Genomic DNA, 14,987 nt, shown 5'->3' with positions numbered 1-14,987 from the left:
AGAAACTAGGGTTAAAAAAAAATCTTCAATAAGTGTGTCTGCACTCGCATGCATTCATGCAAGAGAACACATGCGCGCGCACGCGCGCGCGCGCGTGTGTGTGTGTGTGTGTGTGTGTGTGTGTGTGTGTAGGGATGTATCTCATCTCTTTCAACTATTTCCTTGACCCTTAAAAATGGGGGCTGAAGACTGGTCTGATGGCAGTGGTTTATCAGAACTTAATAACGTTAGTATCACAAAAGTTGGTTATAACCAACCCACTGCTCAATTTGATTGGCTTTAAAAAAAAATGAGGGCTGGGGAGATGAGAAAGACCTTTAAAAATATTTGGGGCAGGAGAGATAGCATGGAGATAAGGTGTTTGCCTTGCATGCAGAAGGACGGTGGTTCGAATCGCGGCATCCCATATGGTCCCCTGAGCCTGCCAGGAGCAATTTCTGAATATAAAGCTAGGAGTAACCCCTGAGCACTGCTGGGTGTGACCCCCCCCCCAAAAAAAAACTAAAAAATATATATGTGTATATATATATATATACATATATATATAGATTTAATTTAGGGGCCGGAGCAATAGCACAGTGGCAAGGCATTTGCCTTGCATGCAGCCAACACAGGACAGATCCTGGTTCGAATCCTAGCATCCCATATGATCCCCCAAGCCTGCCAGGATCGACTTCTGAGTGCAGAGCCAGGAGTAACCCCTCAGTGCTGTAGGGTGTGATCAAACAAACAAACAAACAAAAACCAAAAAAATTTAATTATTATTTGGGATTACTTTTTAAATTATTTTAATACTATTTTTAATGTAAGCAAGACTAAGTTTCTTTACTACAAATGTCAAAATTGTAAACAAAAGCAGAGACCTACACTCACTCAAAATCCAAAGAACTGCTAGAAAAAAAATTTTAAGACAGACAAAAAATAGAATTTTTCAAATGTCAGCAGTACCTCCCACAAATAATCAAAACAAGTGGGAGTTATATAGGTATTTCATATAATCTTTAATGAAACAAAATGCTTAATATTCATATTACATAGTTCTCTTTTTTGCAGCTATATAATAAAGGCAAATACTGAACACAAAAATTAGCAACATATGCAATATTGTTGTGCCATAAAACCCTTTATTCCTTTCAAAATAATGGAAATATTATTTTAAAAAATGGAAAGAAAAGGTGTAAGCTGAGCACATACTTACACTGTTCAGTAATGCCAAATAAACACCTAATAATTGCTCTGGAAATATGCACCGGCAGACTCTTAAAGCGATTCTAAATACTTAATCAAAATTAAAGGATAGGAAATTTTTCTGTTTGGGGGAATCACCGAGCAGTGCTCAGGAATCACTCCTAGTGGAGCTCAGGGAAATGAACTAGCAGCATGCAAAGCAAATGTCTTAATCCCTGAACTAATTTAGATTTATAACCCCAAGAATTTATTTCTTTTTTACAGTCAGTTTATCCACAAAAAAATATTTTAACTAAAATGAAACTGAGAGTTAAATTCTCAGACTTCTAATGGCATAAACATTGAGCTCACACAACTTCCTACATACAAAGTGAATCTTAAGTACTTAGATACACAGAGCAATCTCTCCAAGCTATTAATATTATACATAACATTCAGAATAATTCAGATGGAAAGACAAGATAATCTCAATTAAGTCAAAGAACATTTTATTGTCTGACAATAAGATAACAATCAATAATATATCAACCTTAAATCTCTAAGTTATACAGAAGTTCTTTTTGTTGTTGTTGTATTTTTGTTTTGGGGACACATTTGATGGAGCTCTCAAGCTTATGGGTCTCACAACAGAAGTCAGGCCTCCATCCTGCAAAGCATGTTCACTCGGCTATATAAGCTATCTCTCTAATTCCAGCTATCTAGTCTCTTATCAAAAAAATGTCTAGGGTTGGACCCCAGAGTCTGCCAGCAGTCACCCCTGAGCACAGAGCCAGGAGTAACCCCTGAGCACCACAGGATATGGTACTCAAAAACCAAAAACAACAACAAAAGCCAAGGGTCGGAGATGAAGCTCACATTGCCTTGTATGTTTCAGATCATGGGTTTGATTTCTAACACTGTATAGAAAAAGAAGTTTTTAAAGTCATCCCCAAAATCAATAAACACGAATTTAAAATATCAGGGGCAAGATAGCGCAGAATTTAGGGTTTGATTGAACACTTTGGTCAATCCACAGCACTTATCTAAGCACCAGCAGGAGTGACCCCAGAGCACAGATCCAGGGCACACTCCCTGAACACTGCTGGATGTGTCCCCCAAACAAAACAAAAATAATACAAAACAAAATACTCAACTGTCACATCAGAATAGTCCTGTAATTGTTTTCAATTCTATCACAAAAAATTTTCCTAGAAATTTTAGGATCCTTATCTTTGATCAAAATATTACAACTACAATATTATGCAACAAATGTTTAAAAAAAAGGAATTGGACTATGGAAAATTTTAGGAAGCTAAAATTAAAAATATACTATCCTATTATCAGTTACATTAAACCTGCAAGAATATGATAGTTAACTAGAACAATCCATAACATTTCAAGTGCTCGGAATGATGGATCAAGATCTCCACAAGACTCTCTTTTTTTTTTGGGGGGGGGGGTTTCGGGCCACACCCGTTTGATGCTCAGGGGGGGAACCATATGGGACACGGGGGATTGAACCTCGGTCCTTCCTTGGCTAGCACTTGCAAGACACCTTACCTCTAGCGCCACCTCGCCGGCCCCACACAAAACTCTCTTAAACCCAGCAAGAGCAAAGAAAAAATGTCAGGACAAACATCTGACAATAGAAAATAGCCTATGACAGAACAAGTCAATTCAAAAACAGAGCAGTTTCCAGATAAGATCTAATTTGTTAGAATATATTTTCAATCAGATATAAACTGGTTCGTCTAAAATTAAACTCTCAATTTCCTCCTCAAAGGAGTCTTAGAAAATTTAATTAGCTAGAATTCATTAATCACAAGCCTTTATCTACTCCAAACACGAACTATAAACCTCATCTTCCACAGACCAAATTTAATTTCAACAAGCTTTCAAAATGTGTAACTGCCTAGTAAAGCTCATCTGTACTTTATACATATACTTAGTACTTTTCAGTGTGCTTAATGAGAGGAAATTCTGTGTTAAGCTCCACAATCTAATGACTTTTGTAGGGACTTGTAGGGACTCCTGATAACAGCTGACAAGGCATTTGCCTTACAAATGTTCTTTTAGGTTCAGTGTCAGCACCCCAAGAGGTCCCCAAGGCCCAGAGTCTTAGTCTTAGTCAGGAGTAAGCTCTGAGCACTATTGGGTGTGGTCATACAAACAAACAAAAATAGCAATAACTACAATAGGAAAATCTTAGAATAAAACTAAATGAAAACAACAAACTGAAAGTAAAGATTTGAATAACCTCTGAGCTACCTGAGGCAAAGCACAATTTCCTATTCCAGGAATTCTCTTCCTCTCCACCCCACAACAAACCTCCCAGAAGAACCTCCTTGATAGAAAAATAAAATAAATGGAAGGGGACAATAAGTACATTCAAAAAAAAAAAAAAAAAAAAAAAAAAAAAACAAGGTCGGAGAGGTGGTACAAGTGGTAAGGTATTTGCCTTGCTACGCGCTAACCTAGGACAGACCGCAGTTCAACACCCCCCCCCATCCCATATGGTCCCCCAAGCCAGGAGCGATTTCTGAGAGCATAGCCAGAAGTAACCTCTAAGTGTCACTGGGTGTGCCCCCACCCCCCCAAAAAAAACCAGGCCAGAGAGACAGTATGGCTAATAGGGCTCTTGCCTTAAAAACATGACTAATCCTCAGTGTCTCATGTGGTCCCTCTAGCCAGCCAGGAGTGATTCCTGGGCACAGAGCCAGGAGTAACCCCTGAACACCACTGGGCATGGCCCAACCACCCCTCCTTCAAAGAAAAAAAATAACTATTTTATCCAGTTACTTTGAGATTGATTTAATATATCTAGCTAATGTGAATTACAGCTAAAAATAATTAGATCTAAAGTGTAGCAAAGTTCATACATTCAAAAACTATTGTTTTCTTCCATTTGTATCACTAATCCTGTTCTAACTTGCCTCTACTTCAACCAATATACAGCAAAACTAAAAGTTAATCAAACATAGAATTTAATATATTTAATATAAACTAAGATATGGAATTTAAAATATATTTTCACATCAATATTTCAAATGAATTATTTAAAGTATATTTCCATACATTTTAAGTCTTAGAGTATCAGCATTAAAGTTAGTGGATGATAAAATAAAGCCATTTTTCAAAACCGAAGTCAAATACTGCCCTCTTCCCCTTCCCCACAACCATGTTAAGCAACTCTCTTAATCTTAGTCTCAGTTTCACAAACAGGAAAAACAACAAAATGGGTTTTTGATTAATTAGTCAGGATTAAAAGTTGGCAAGTCATTTTGAAGTTACTTTATACTGTTCTCAAGACTCCTCCTACTCAGTAAAGTTAACAAAAGTATCTGGAATTACTATGGACACTAATATCCAGACACTCAGCAGTGAAAAGATTATCTCGATTACAATTTTTTTGTTCGTTTCAGTTTTGGGTCACACCCGGCAGCGCTCAGGGGTTCCTCCTGGCTCTATGCTCAGAAATGCTCCTGGCAGGCTCGGGGGACCAAATGGGATGACGGGATTCGAACCACTGTCCTGCATGAAAGGCAAACGCCCTACCTCCAGGCTATCTCTCAGGCCCTGGATTACAATTTTTTAAGTCAATGTTCATTCAACGAACCCAAAAGATTTTAAAAGGTAACAGTGAACAATTTCTTTTGGTAAAATTCTCTGTGCATCTTGAGTCTTTGGCAAATAGCAGTTCTAGGCAAAATGAAAAAGTTACTACTGATGCTAATGTTATTCACAGCATTCTAAAATGTCAACCAGGGTCAGCCTCAAACACATACAAACCCCTTCTGAAAATGTATCCAAGAATTTCCTTCTAAGTACACTAATCCAAGAAGCCTGTAAGAAACACCTGGTAGAGGTTCATATGGTAGAGTACATGCCCACCCTGTTGCAGGCCCTGATGTCTATTTATCCCTTTATCTAAGTGTTCCCAGCCCCAACCCAGATCATACATCCTGGTCTTGACCCCTATTTAAAGAAAAAAACAAAATAGGAAAAAAAACAAACCTTAGAATGCTGTAGCTCTTATACCTAAAGAAACATTATATACATTTTATATAAAAACATAAAATACTGAAACTAATTAAAACTTATTTTTTCACTTCAAATCTTCGTTTTATTTTGTTTTGGGGCCACACAAAAAACTCAGAGGCTACTCCTGGCTTTGCACTCAGAAATCGCTCCTGGCAGGCTTGGGGGACCATATAGGATGCAGAGAACCGAACCCGGGTCTGTCCTGGGTCAGCAGTTTGCAATGTAAACGCCCTGCTGCTGTTCTACTGCTCCAGCCCCTCACTTCAAATCTTGATGAACTAGCCATATATCTTTCCAGAGTTGGGTTGAACATAAAATTCACTGGTAGGCAGTGAGTCATTTAGAAAATGTAGCTTAATAAAAGAAGTCTTTTTATTTAATTGAAGGAAAAATATATAAAATAGCTCAGGAAGATGAAAAAAAAAAAAGGCTCAAAAGAGAAAAAATAAAGGTTAGAGAGAAATGTTCATACCAATTACTATCTGATGGAAGTGGGACACCATTAAATTTAAACAGGAATTTACTCACTGAGCTACAAAAGAAATTACTCTCCTAAGTTTACTGAGTAACAAACATTATAAATATGCATTTCTAAATCATTTGAACAGCTCAAAATTAATCTCGTATATTCCAGTAAAGAAGAAAATTGCACAAATACCAATGAGTAAAAAGTGGGATGTTTTAAGAGCCTGGGGCTAAAGCTGTAAAAGCAAACAATGATGAAATGGAATTATGCTGAGAATAAATTTAAAATGGAAATTAAAACAAAGAGTTCAACCCCCCCAAACCCTATTCTTTCCTCTCTTAGGTTATGAAAAATATACTACTAAGAATACTATTTGGAAAATAATTTCTCATTAATGTGTCAAAACTTTTTCACAACAGCAATATTCTAGGCTCAATCCCTAGACTGCAGCCTCTTCACACAGATACAGTGAATTCTAATTTCCAGGTCTTTCACATCGATTACTATTTATTTAGGCTCTAGGGATATACCGATATTGTTTTAAGACTGAGGAGATGTGCTGGGGGAGAGAAGAACAGGGATTTATAGCTCAGCAGTGGAATATAAGTATCCTATGCATGAAGCCTTGGATTCCAATCCTTAGCTTCCCTCAAAATCCACCAAACCCCAAAAGTTTATGGTCATGAGAGACTGCACAAAGGTTGGAGCACATACACCTGGCAAGACGAGAACCCAAGTTTGACACCTAGTACCTTAAATTCCCAGGGTGGGTGGTAGTGTCCTCCTCACCACTAGGCTGAGCAACTGAGCCATTCAACAGTCAGGTCAGGTATCACTAAGAGGGGCTTCCAGCCCCCCTTAACAATAGGAGCATCCCACCGCACAGAGTAAGGAGAGAACAGAAATGGGAGGACACTGACAAAAAGATGAGAACATTTGAATTATTTACAAATATTAACAAAACTTTGAAAATTCCTCTTGGGGGGATAAAATTCCTCTTTTGTTTGTGTTTGGACCATACCCAATAGTACTCTGTGCTTACTTCTGGCTCCAGGATTGGTGTAAATCTTGGGGGAACATATGCAGTACAGAGGACTGAGCTGCAGGCAGCAGCATCCAAGACTCTCTATGCCACCCCCCCAACTTTGATTCTTCATAAACATACATGAAAATCAAATGTTAATCTTTAGGATTAATGTAGGAGGGTTAATTGCCTGAATCCAGGGCCTCACAGTATTTATTATTTTTAACTTATTTTTAACAGCACCATTCCATCTACCTGCCCACTTATAAAAACAAAATGCCCAAAGAATACAAATTCAACCAGAATACAGAAAGGAGAAAACAGAGAAGAAAAGAAATCAAAGAGGGAAGGAAGGGGCCGGAGCGATAGCATAGTGGTAGGGCGATTGCTTTGCAGGCTGCTGACCCAGGATGGACGTGGGTTCAATCCCCAGAGTCCCATATGGTTCCCCAGCCAGGGGCGATTTCTGAGGGTATCGCCAGGAATAACCCCTGAGCATCAACGGGTGTGGCAAAAAAAAAAAAAAAAAAGTAGATGAGGAAGGAAAATAATGGGTTTCAGTTACACTGGTTATGTGGGAGAGTGCTACAGTTATATATTCAAACCACAGTCTCACACCACAGAATATATGTGCTATAAACCACATTCACTAAGCTTTGAAATCTACCTGTCAAGATGTAAGGCAAGGGAACAGGGATGGGAGGGATGAAATTGGGGACCGACCTCCCACCTTCACACTGTACCTAAGAAAACTGATGTAGGGAAGTTGACAGTGATGGTAGCAACAATTCTAAAAACAGTATGTCTAAAGCTCAGTAACTTTGTAAATCATAATTCTTCAAATAAAAAAAATTATTTAAAGAAAACAAACTGGGGCCAAAGCAGTGGCGCAGCAATAGGGTGCACGCTGTTAACCTCAGACGGACCACAGTTCAATCCCCCAGCGTCTCATATGGTCCCCCAAGCCAGGAGCAATTTCTGAGCACATAGCCAGGAGACAGCATCACTGGGTATGGCCCCAAAAAAAAAATTTATTCTGGTGACAACACAGTAAGGGAAGGTCACCTGATCAAAATCCAGTCAAAGCTTCTCTACAGAATAAAATATTGGGAATAAAGGACCAGTGAAAACGTGCAAATTGAGAATCTACTAAATTTACTTTTATTTTCAAGTTAAAAACCATTTGAGCGTGAACCTACTCAAAAAGACATCATTCATTTATACTAAGCAAAATTACCAAGTTTCTTGTTTGGTTTAGGGTTTAGTTGGTTGGTTGTTGGTTTGGTTTTTGTTTTTGAGCTGTTAACAGTGGTGCTCATGGGATATTCCCAGATTAGTGCGTGGGGGAACAGTTGGTGTCAAGAATGGAACCTGGGCCTCCTGCCATGCAAAACACACGCTACTACAGCCAGGCATTTGAACTACTTCACTGGTCATGTACTGAGATTCTTATTACACTCTAGGTACTTAACTATTACATAGTATTACTGAAAAGCAATGCATTTCATTTAACAGTGAACAGATGGCCGATCCTAAAGAAATGCTCTAGATTTAGTCTACAGCATTCAGAAATCTTGAAGTTATAACAGATGCACACAATGGAACACTACTCAGCTATAAGAAATAATCAATTCTTGCCTTCCACTCACTACAAGGGTCTGCAGAAGGGCTTGTGGCAGTGGCAGGAGAACAAATACCAGATCTCATTCATAGGTGGCACAGAGAAACAAAACAGAAGCAATAAAGCATCCAATGACAATTCCTCCTTGGACTCTAATTACAGAACTGAGTGGGCTGTGGTAGAGGAAGCAAAAGAGAGAACCAGAAGTGATAGCAGACCAAGGGGAGAGAGTTTCAGGAAAGATTCTTGGGTACTCTAGGATTGGTGGTGGGACAGTAATTTGGTGTACTAGAGGCAGGAACATAAATACTAATTTGACCATGTTATTTCAATTATGATTTTAAAATACCTTATAATCTCTCTGGGATGTTGGCTGTGTGAGAAATAATTCCTCACTCCATCCAGGGGATGTCTCATATTTATCTCCAATCTTATCACTTAGAAATCACTGACAAGGATATCACATCTTATGAAATTGATCAACAGTCTCAAAAAATGAAAGCGTATCTCCAATAACCACCGAAATTGTCAGAACATGTACCTGATCTACACTTAGTCTTCCTGGGTGGTGCACAATGTGGCAGCAAGTGTATGTGGCAAACTTGAAAGAAGCCTTTCTTTCCTCTTAATATTAAAAATTAATCATGGGGGCTGGAGAAATAGCATGGAAGTAAGGTGTTTGCCTTTCATGCAGAAGGATGGTGGTTCGAATCCCGGCATCCCATATGGTCCCCCGAGCCTGTCAGGAGTGATTTCTGAGCATAGAGCCAGGAGTAACCCCTGAGTATTGCCGGATGTGACCCCCCCCAAAAAAAATAAAAGAATCAGGGAGGGCCAGAGCTGTGGAACAAACAGTAGGGTGTTTGCCTTGCATGCACTAACCTAGGACGGACTGCAGTTAGATCCCCTGGCGCCCCATATGGTCCCCCAAGCCTGCCAGGAGCGATTTCTGAGCGCAGAGCCAGGAGAAACCCCTGAGCATCACCGGGTGTGGCCAAAAAAATAAATGAGCTAATCAGGGAAATTTGTTGTACCTGTACTATTTAAACATCCTGACTTTACCCCAACTATTTCACCAAACACCAAAAGTTCAAATTCCTGATTTTGGCTTTTCTGAAATAAAATAGTTGTGATAAAGATCTTTTAAAACAATTAACCCTTACCCATCCCACTCCAACCCTGTATTTTGCTACAGGGTCAACTCTTTTACCCACAAAAATAGAAATGTCCAAGCCTCTAGCTTCTGAAAATTACATCTTGTATGACATAACAAAAACCTGGAGGGAAGAATAGCTAGTTTTCATTTAAAACTAGAATGCCTTCTGCAAGGATTAGACATAAATCAGCTTTTTGCCTTATTAGGAGCTTGCTATTTTCAACATTTACCTTACGCCACATCATTGATTATATTCTAACTATAAACTGTAATTCTCACAAAGATATAAATGTTGCTAGGCTTAAAATGTAAAGGGTTTCTCTGATATGGTAATGCTTGTTTGCTAACACCAGGTGTTGTTACCAGTTCCTGTTGTTATATACTAGTGGGTTTTCAATGTGGTCCTGAACCCTAGTTCCAAAACCCTTTTGGAGACACATAAGGTCAAACCATTTTCTTCATAAATAATAGCAATATGTTACTTTCACTGCTTCTACATTCTCTAAAGATAGCATGCAGTTTTCCAGAGGCTTCACAATGTGTGATATTTCAAGAGACTAAATAAAAAAGTAACTATGAAAATTCAGCTGTCTTCTATTAAACAAGACAAAGAACTGCAGAGTGTGGAATAATGCTACTCCTCTCAATTTGTTTTGAAATATGTAGTTATTTTACATAAACTATTTATGGTTTTTATGTTTTGTATGTTTTGTTTTGGGGCCACACCCAATAGTGCTCAGATGTAATCCTGGCTCTGTGCTCAGAAATCACTCCTGGCAGGCTTGGGGGGCCATATGGGATGCCAGGATTGAATCTGGGTCCATTCCAGTCAGCCTTGTGCAAGACAAATGCCCTACTGCTGTGCTATCACTCCGACCCTAAACTATGTTAAAAGAAATATAATGTATGTTATTTCATAAACTGATTTTTGTTTAAACCTAGAATATAGAAATTACTAATAGTATATCATACAAATGGCTTTTCAGGATTCTTTTATTGGGGGGGAGAGAGGAAGAGAAATGCTGACAGTACTAAGGGCTTAGTCCTACAGTGTTCAGGAATTACCCAGAGAGGTAAACTCAACGGATCATGGTATTCATTTGAGTGTTCAAGGCCCCTGGGAATAAAACGAGGGCCAAAGCAGGTAGGGTGTTGGCCTTGCACACAGCCAAGAAAGATTAAATCTCTAGAATTACATATGGTTCCTGAGAGCACTGCCAGGTGTAATTCTTGAGCAAAGAGTCAGGAGTAACCCCTGAGTACTGTAGGGTGTGGAGAAAAAAAAAGCCACCTGGGAATAAAGCGTTTGAGAATTGTCTTAGTACACAATTATGCAACCTAATAACATATAGTGCCTTCCACAGATAGACATGTAAGTTAATTCTGAAGTACACATACATAATTTCCTAATCGTGAATTAATATATCTCCTTTTAAAGTATCGTTCAGAATAGTTAAGTCTGCCTTAGCCTCTTTGTAAGGGTCTTTAGCTATTTAAGGAATAGTCTTCATTATAAGATTGTGATCTATAATACCAACTAATGCTTGAGTCATGTAGTTTCTTTCAATATTTTTACCAAAATTGCCCCTGTAATCCTAGTAGCAACCATATAGCAATAATTTCTGAGGTAAATAAAACAAACTGATGATCAAAAAAAAGAAAAGAAAACCACTTTTCCAGGGATGCCTGCTAGCTAGTAATGCCTAGGATGATGGTTTTCTGCAATCTGATTGGCTGCCCCAGGTTGTGTGACTGTGGTGTAATTGCAAACTCAATAAAAAATAAACCACTGGTAGGATTTCTTCATACCAGTGCCCAAACAGGTATTTTTTCACTCCTTAATAAGAATGTTATCAGATTCACTACCCCAGTCACAGCATTCATTATTCAACACTCTTGGCTACCCTTTATTCTTGACCCCTGACCCCCAATAAATTTTAAATCCAAGTGTGCTGGAGAATACCAGAATACACAGCACTACAGGACTCCAAGATTATAAATTGTTGAAGAAGTAGCTGACTTACTCACTGAATCCCTGAAATGAGAGACAGGCAAGAACAAGATCCAGCACAATACAGTAACACTAGATTTTATCAACAAACAGATGCCAAGAGATTAACATGGGAAACCCTCAAGAAAAGGGCCGGAACAGTGGCGCTAGAGGTAAGGTGCCTGCCTGGCAAGCGCTAGTCTAGGACGGACCGCAGTTCGATCCCCCCATCCCCTGATGTCCCATATGGTCCCCCAAGCCAAAAGTGATTTCTGAGCGCATAGCCAGAAGTAACGAGCGTCAAAGGGTGTGGCCCCAAAAGAAAAGGGTTAAATTCACATAATGTGAACAGAAAGAAAAATAACCTACATAAAGTTGAGAAACTAGCTTTATTGGTTCTACAAACCCAAGCACATGAGTAGAGCCACCCTCAAACCAGCCTGACCAAGCAGCATTAGAGGCAAACTTTGCAGCAAGCTCAAATCAGCCATTCTAGTCTTGGGGAGGGAAGAAAACACAAACACACACGCATATACAACACACATGGGGAAGGGAAAAAACACAAACACACAATGCCTATAAGACAAACACTAGTCTCTCAGTGAGAATCCCTTTTAATCTAAGTCCTCAAGAGATGCACAGCTTTCTGCATCTCCTTCCCAAGGTTACCAGGCTAACCCAAATGAAAGGCTCAGGAAAGAACATCTGCCTCTTTCCTGAGGCAGGATATTCAAATTCAACATGATTTTACCTAGGAAAAAACACCCAAGTGCGCTGCTAACTGGCCACTGTGTGTCCTTGTAATTCACTACAGATGAGCAACAGAAAAATTTTATCCTTCCTCATAAGATGTGTTTTCTTTCCCGTGCTTACTAATTTTTTTTTTCTAATCAAATCTCTTGGGGACGGAAGGAAGCATAAACTAAAGTGATAGCAGCCCAGGTTTGATTGTTCAGGGGCAGCAACCAATATCCAAGAAAGCAATTAAATGCACCTCATTTTCTGGTTCCATCTTCAAACACTCTGCTAGCAAGATGGACTTGGGCAAGTTTTTTGCATGCAAACAAAAGAACTGCAGCCCCGCTCTATACAACCAATAAAAATTGGCTGATCTTTCAAAGGTTTCCGGAAGCAAAAGATAACTAGTGTTTTTGTTTTTTGTTATTTTTTTTTTTTACAAAGACCACCAAAGTAGCAGAGAAGGTCTACTGCTGTGCTGTGTGCTCCAGGCACCCTTAGGCTTTGCTTTTCGAGTCTCAAACCTACTAAAAAAAAGTTCGTGTGTGTGTGTGTGTGTGTGTGTGTGTGTGTGTGTGTGTGTGTGTGTGTGTGTGTGTGTGTGTGTGTGCATTCGTTCCTTCTCGCTATTCTTCTGTAGGAGAAGCTGAAAATCAACATCATTTCACTTGGAAGCTGTCATGGGTGCGCAGGCAGGAAGGCCTTCTCCAACCAAACTCTTCCTCCCAGCTCTGGGCTGGCTCAGGACGACAAATGTCATCGCAGGGCACTTGTACTTTCCTTTCCTTTTGCAAGGGGGGGGGCAGCTTCCCTCCAGGGCCAAATGACAAAAAAAAAAAAAAAATACCTGACTGGAAAAAGAATAATAATAATAATAATAAATCACCCCGCAACCCAACATCCCATCCATGCATCCATCCATGGCATCCTCAGGACTGAGGAACAAAAGACTTGAGGCGGGCAAGCAGGGCCCGAGCAGGAAGTCAGTCAGTGAGTCAAGTCAGTCTGTGTGTCTGTCTGTCTATTGCGCCAACGGGGCCGCCTGGGCGACCCTGCGTGGCCGCGCAGCGCACGCACGGGATAGGGACGGGGACGGGGAGACGAGCACGGGCGGCTGAGGCGACCCTGAGGGAGGAAGGGAGGCGCGCACGAGGCCGGGCGAGGCGGCGCGGCGGCGGGCACAAGGCGCGGGCCTTCGGTCGCATCTCCGGTCCAGCCGCAGCACAGCGCAGCGCAGCGCGGTCGCTCCGCAGTCAGGGAGCGAGTGACCCGGATGCTCCGGCCGCCGCAGCGCAGCTCAGCGCAGCCCCCCCCGGACTGGGCCGGTGGGCGCCGGTTCACGCCGGTTCACGCCGGCTCCACGCGCGTGGCTCGCGGCCGTCGGGCCACACGGGGGAACAAAGGAGGAGCCGCCGCCGCCGCCGCCGCCCCTCCCCTTCGACGGCTCAGCGAGGCGGCAGGCCAGGCCCGAGCCCAAGCCGGGGCCTCGGGTAGGGAAGTCCTCCGCCGCCACTCACCGCTGCAGCACCAGGACGACGGGGAGCCGTTGGGGAACTTGGCCGAGTCGGGCGCGATGCAGACGCTGGAGCTGAGGTGCGGACACTCCATGGCCGCGCCGAGGGGTGTGGGGGAGATCCCAGAGGTTCGGGGCGCGCGCTCTCTCTCTCCTCACAGGGGCGCCGGCGGCTTCGCTCTCGCTCTCTCGCTCGCTCTGCGTCCCACACAGCGACGAGGCTTCCGGGCTCCGGGTTTTCGCAGCCGCCCGCCCGGAGGCGGCTCCGTTCCGCACGGACGAAATGCCGGTTTCCGGGCCTTGCCGCCGACCCTTGCGCGGGCACTTCCGCTTTCTCGGCTCGCTTAGCCCCGCCCACGCCTCGGGGACACGCCCCCTTCGCCCTCCCTCCGGGGCTGCCGAAGCGCCTAGAGTCTGACCCTGCGCCGCGACTTCCGCCTTGCCGGCGCGCTTAGCCCCACCCACCCCGGAGGACACGCCCCCTTCGCCCTCCCTCCTCGCTGCCTACTCGCCTAGAGTGTAGGCCCTGCTAGATAGACTCAGTGAGGCCTCGAGTCCTGCCTGGCTCGCCGGGAAGGGGGTTTTCCCTGCGCCCCCCAGCCCCAGCTGCCCCTTCTTAGCGGAGCTGCGGGGAAGGTGGGCCCACCAAGCAGGAGCACAACATGAGCTTGCCGCCTCGTTGCTGATTCAGCCTTGGGGTTCGAGAAGAGGCTCCCCACATCTGGAGGGTGTAGTTAGTTAGTGGTCAACTTGGCAACGCGGTGATTAGGAAATTTGGGCCACGCTAGAAAGGGTAGATGGAGGACATTAAAATCTTTTTCGGGGCCGGAGAGATAGCATGGAGGTAGTGCAAGCGTTTGCATTGCATGCAGAAGGACGGGGGTTCAAATCCCGGCATCCCATTTGGTCCCCCGAGCCTGCCAGGAGTGTGACCCAAAAATAAATAAATAAAATCTTTTTCAGACAGAAGAGGACCTGAGTTCCTCGCTTTGCACTCCAAAGACATAAGCTCTAAAAGCTTAGACACCCTGCCCCCCCACCCCCCGCCCCCGCTGCATAGACTCCAAAGCAATTCTGATTCCAGGGTTTGTAGCCTCAGCACCATTTGTTTGGGACAATGGCCCGGTTTAAGGTTCTAAGCACATGCTTCCTGCCTCCCGCGGGGGCATCCTGAATACCCTAATTTAAAGCACAGCTTCAGGGCAAGGGTCTGAAACGGGCTCTAAGGAATTGAGCTCATCCTGGTTGGGGGTGGGACACTCTTGGAACAT

At 42.5% G+C, this 14,987-nt stretch overlaps 1 protein-coding gene across 1 annotated transcript in view; it reads right to left on the bottom strand.

Annotated features, from left to right (window-relative positions):
* Positions 1 to 13,850, bottom strand: part of USP3 (ubiquitin specific peptidase 3) — a 103,346-nt gene extending 89,496 nt beyond the window's left edge. Inside the window, exon 1 of the mRNA XM_049784149.1 lies at positions 13,721 to 13,850. Within this exon, the coding sequence (XP_049640106.1) occupies positions 13,721 to 13,811 (91 nt within the window). The 5' untranslated portion in view covers positions 13,812 to 13,850. The remainder of the gene's footprint in view (positions 1 to 13,720) is intronic.
* Positions 13,851 to 14,987: the final 1,137 nt, after the last annotated feature.

The sequence above is a fragment of the Suncus etruscus genome, chromosome 1 (assembly GCF_024139225.1).
Source record: "Suncus etruscus isolate mSunEtr1 chromosome 1, mSunEtr1.pri.cur, whole genome shotgun sequence".
Lineage (NCBI taxonomy): Eukaryota > Metazoa > Chordata > Mammalia > Eulipotyphla > Soricidae > Suncus > Suncus etruscus.
The sequence above is the reverse complement of the archived record's forward strand: the minus strand, read 5'-3'. Positions and strand labels throughout refer to the sequence as shown.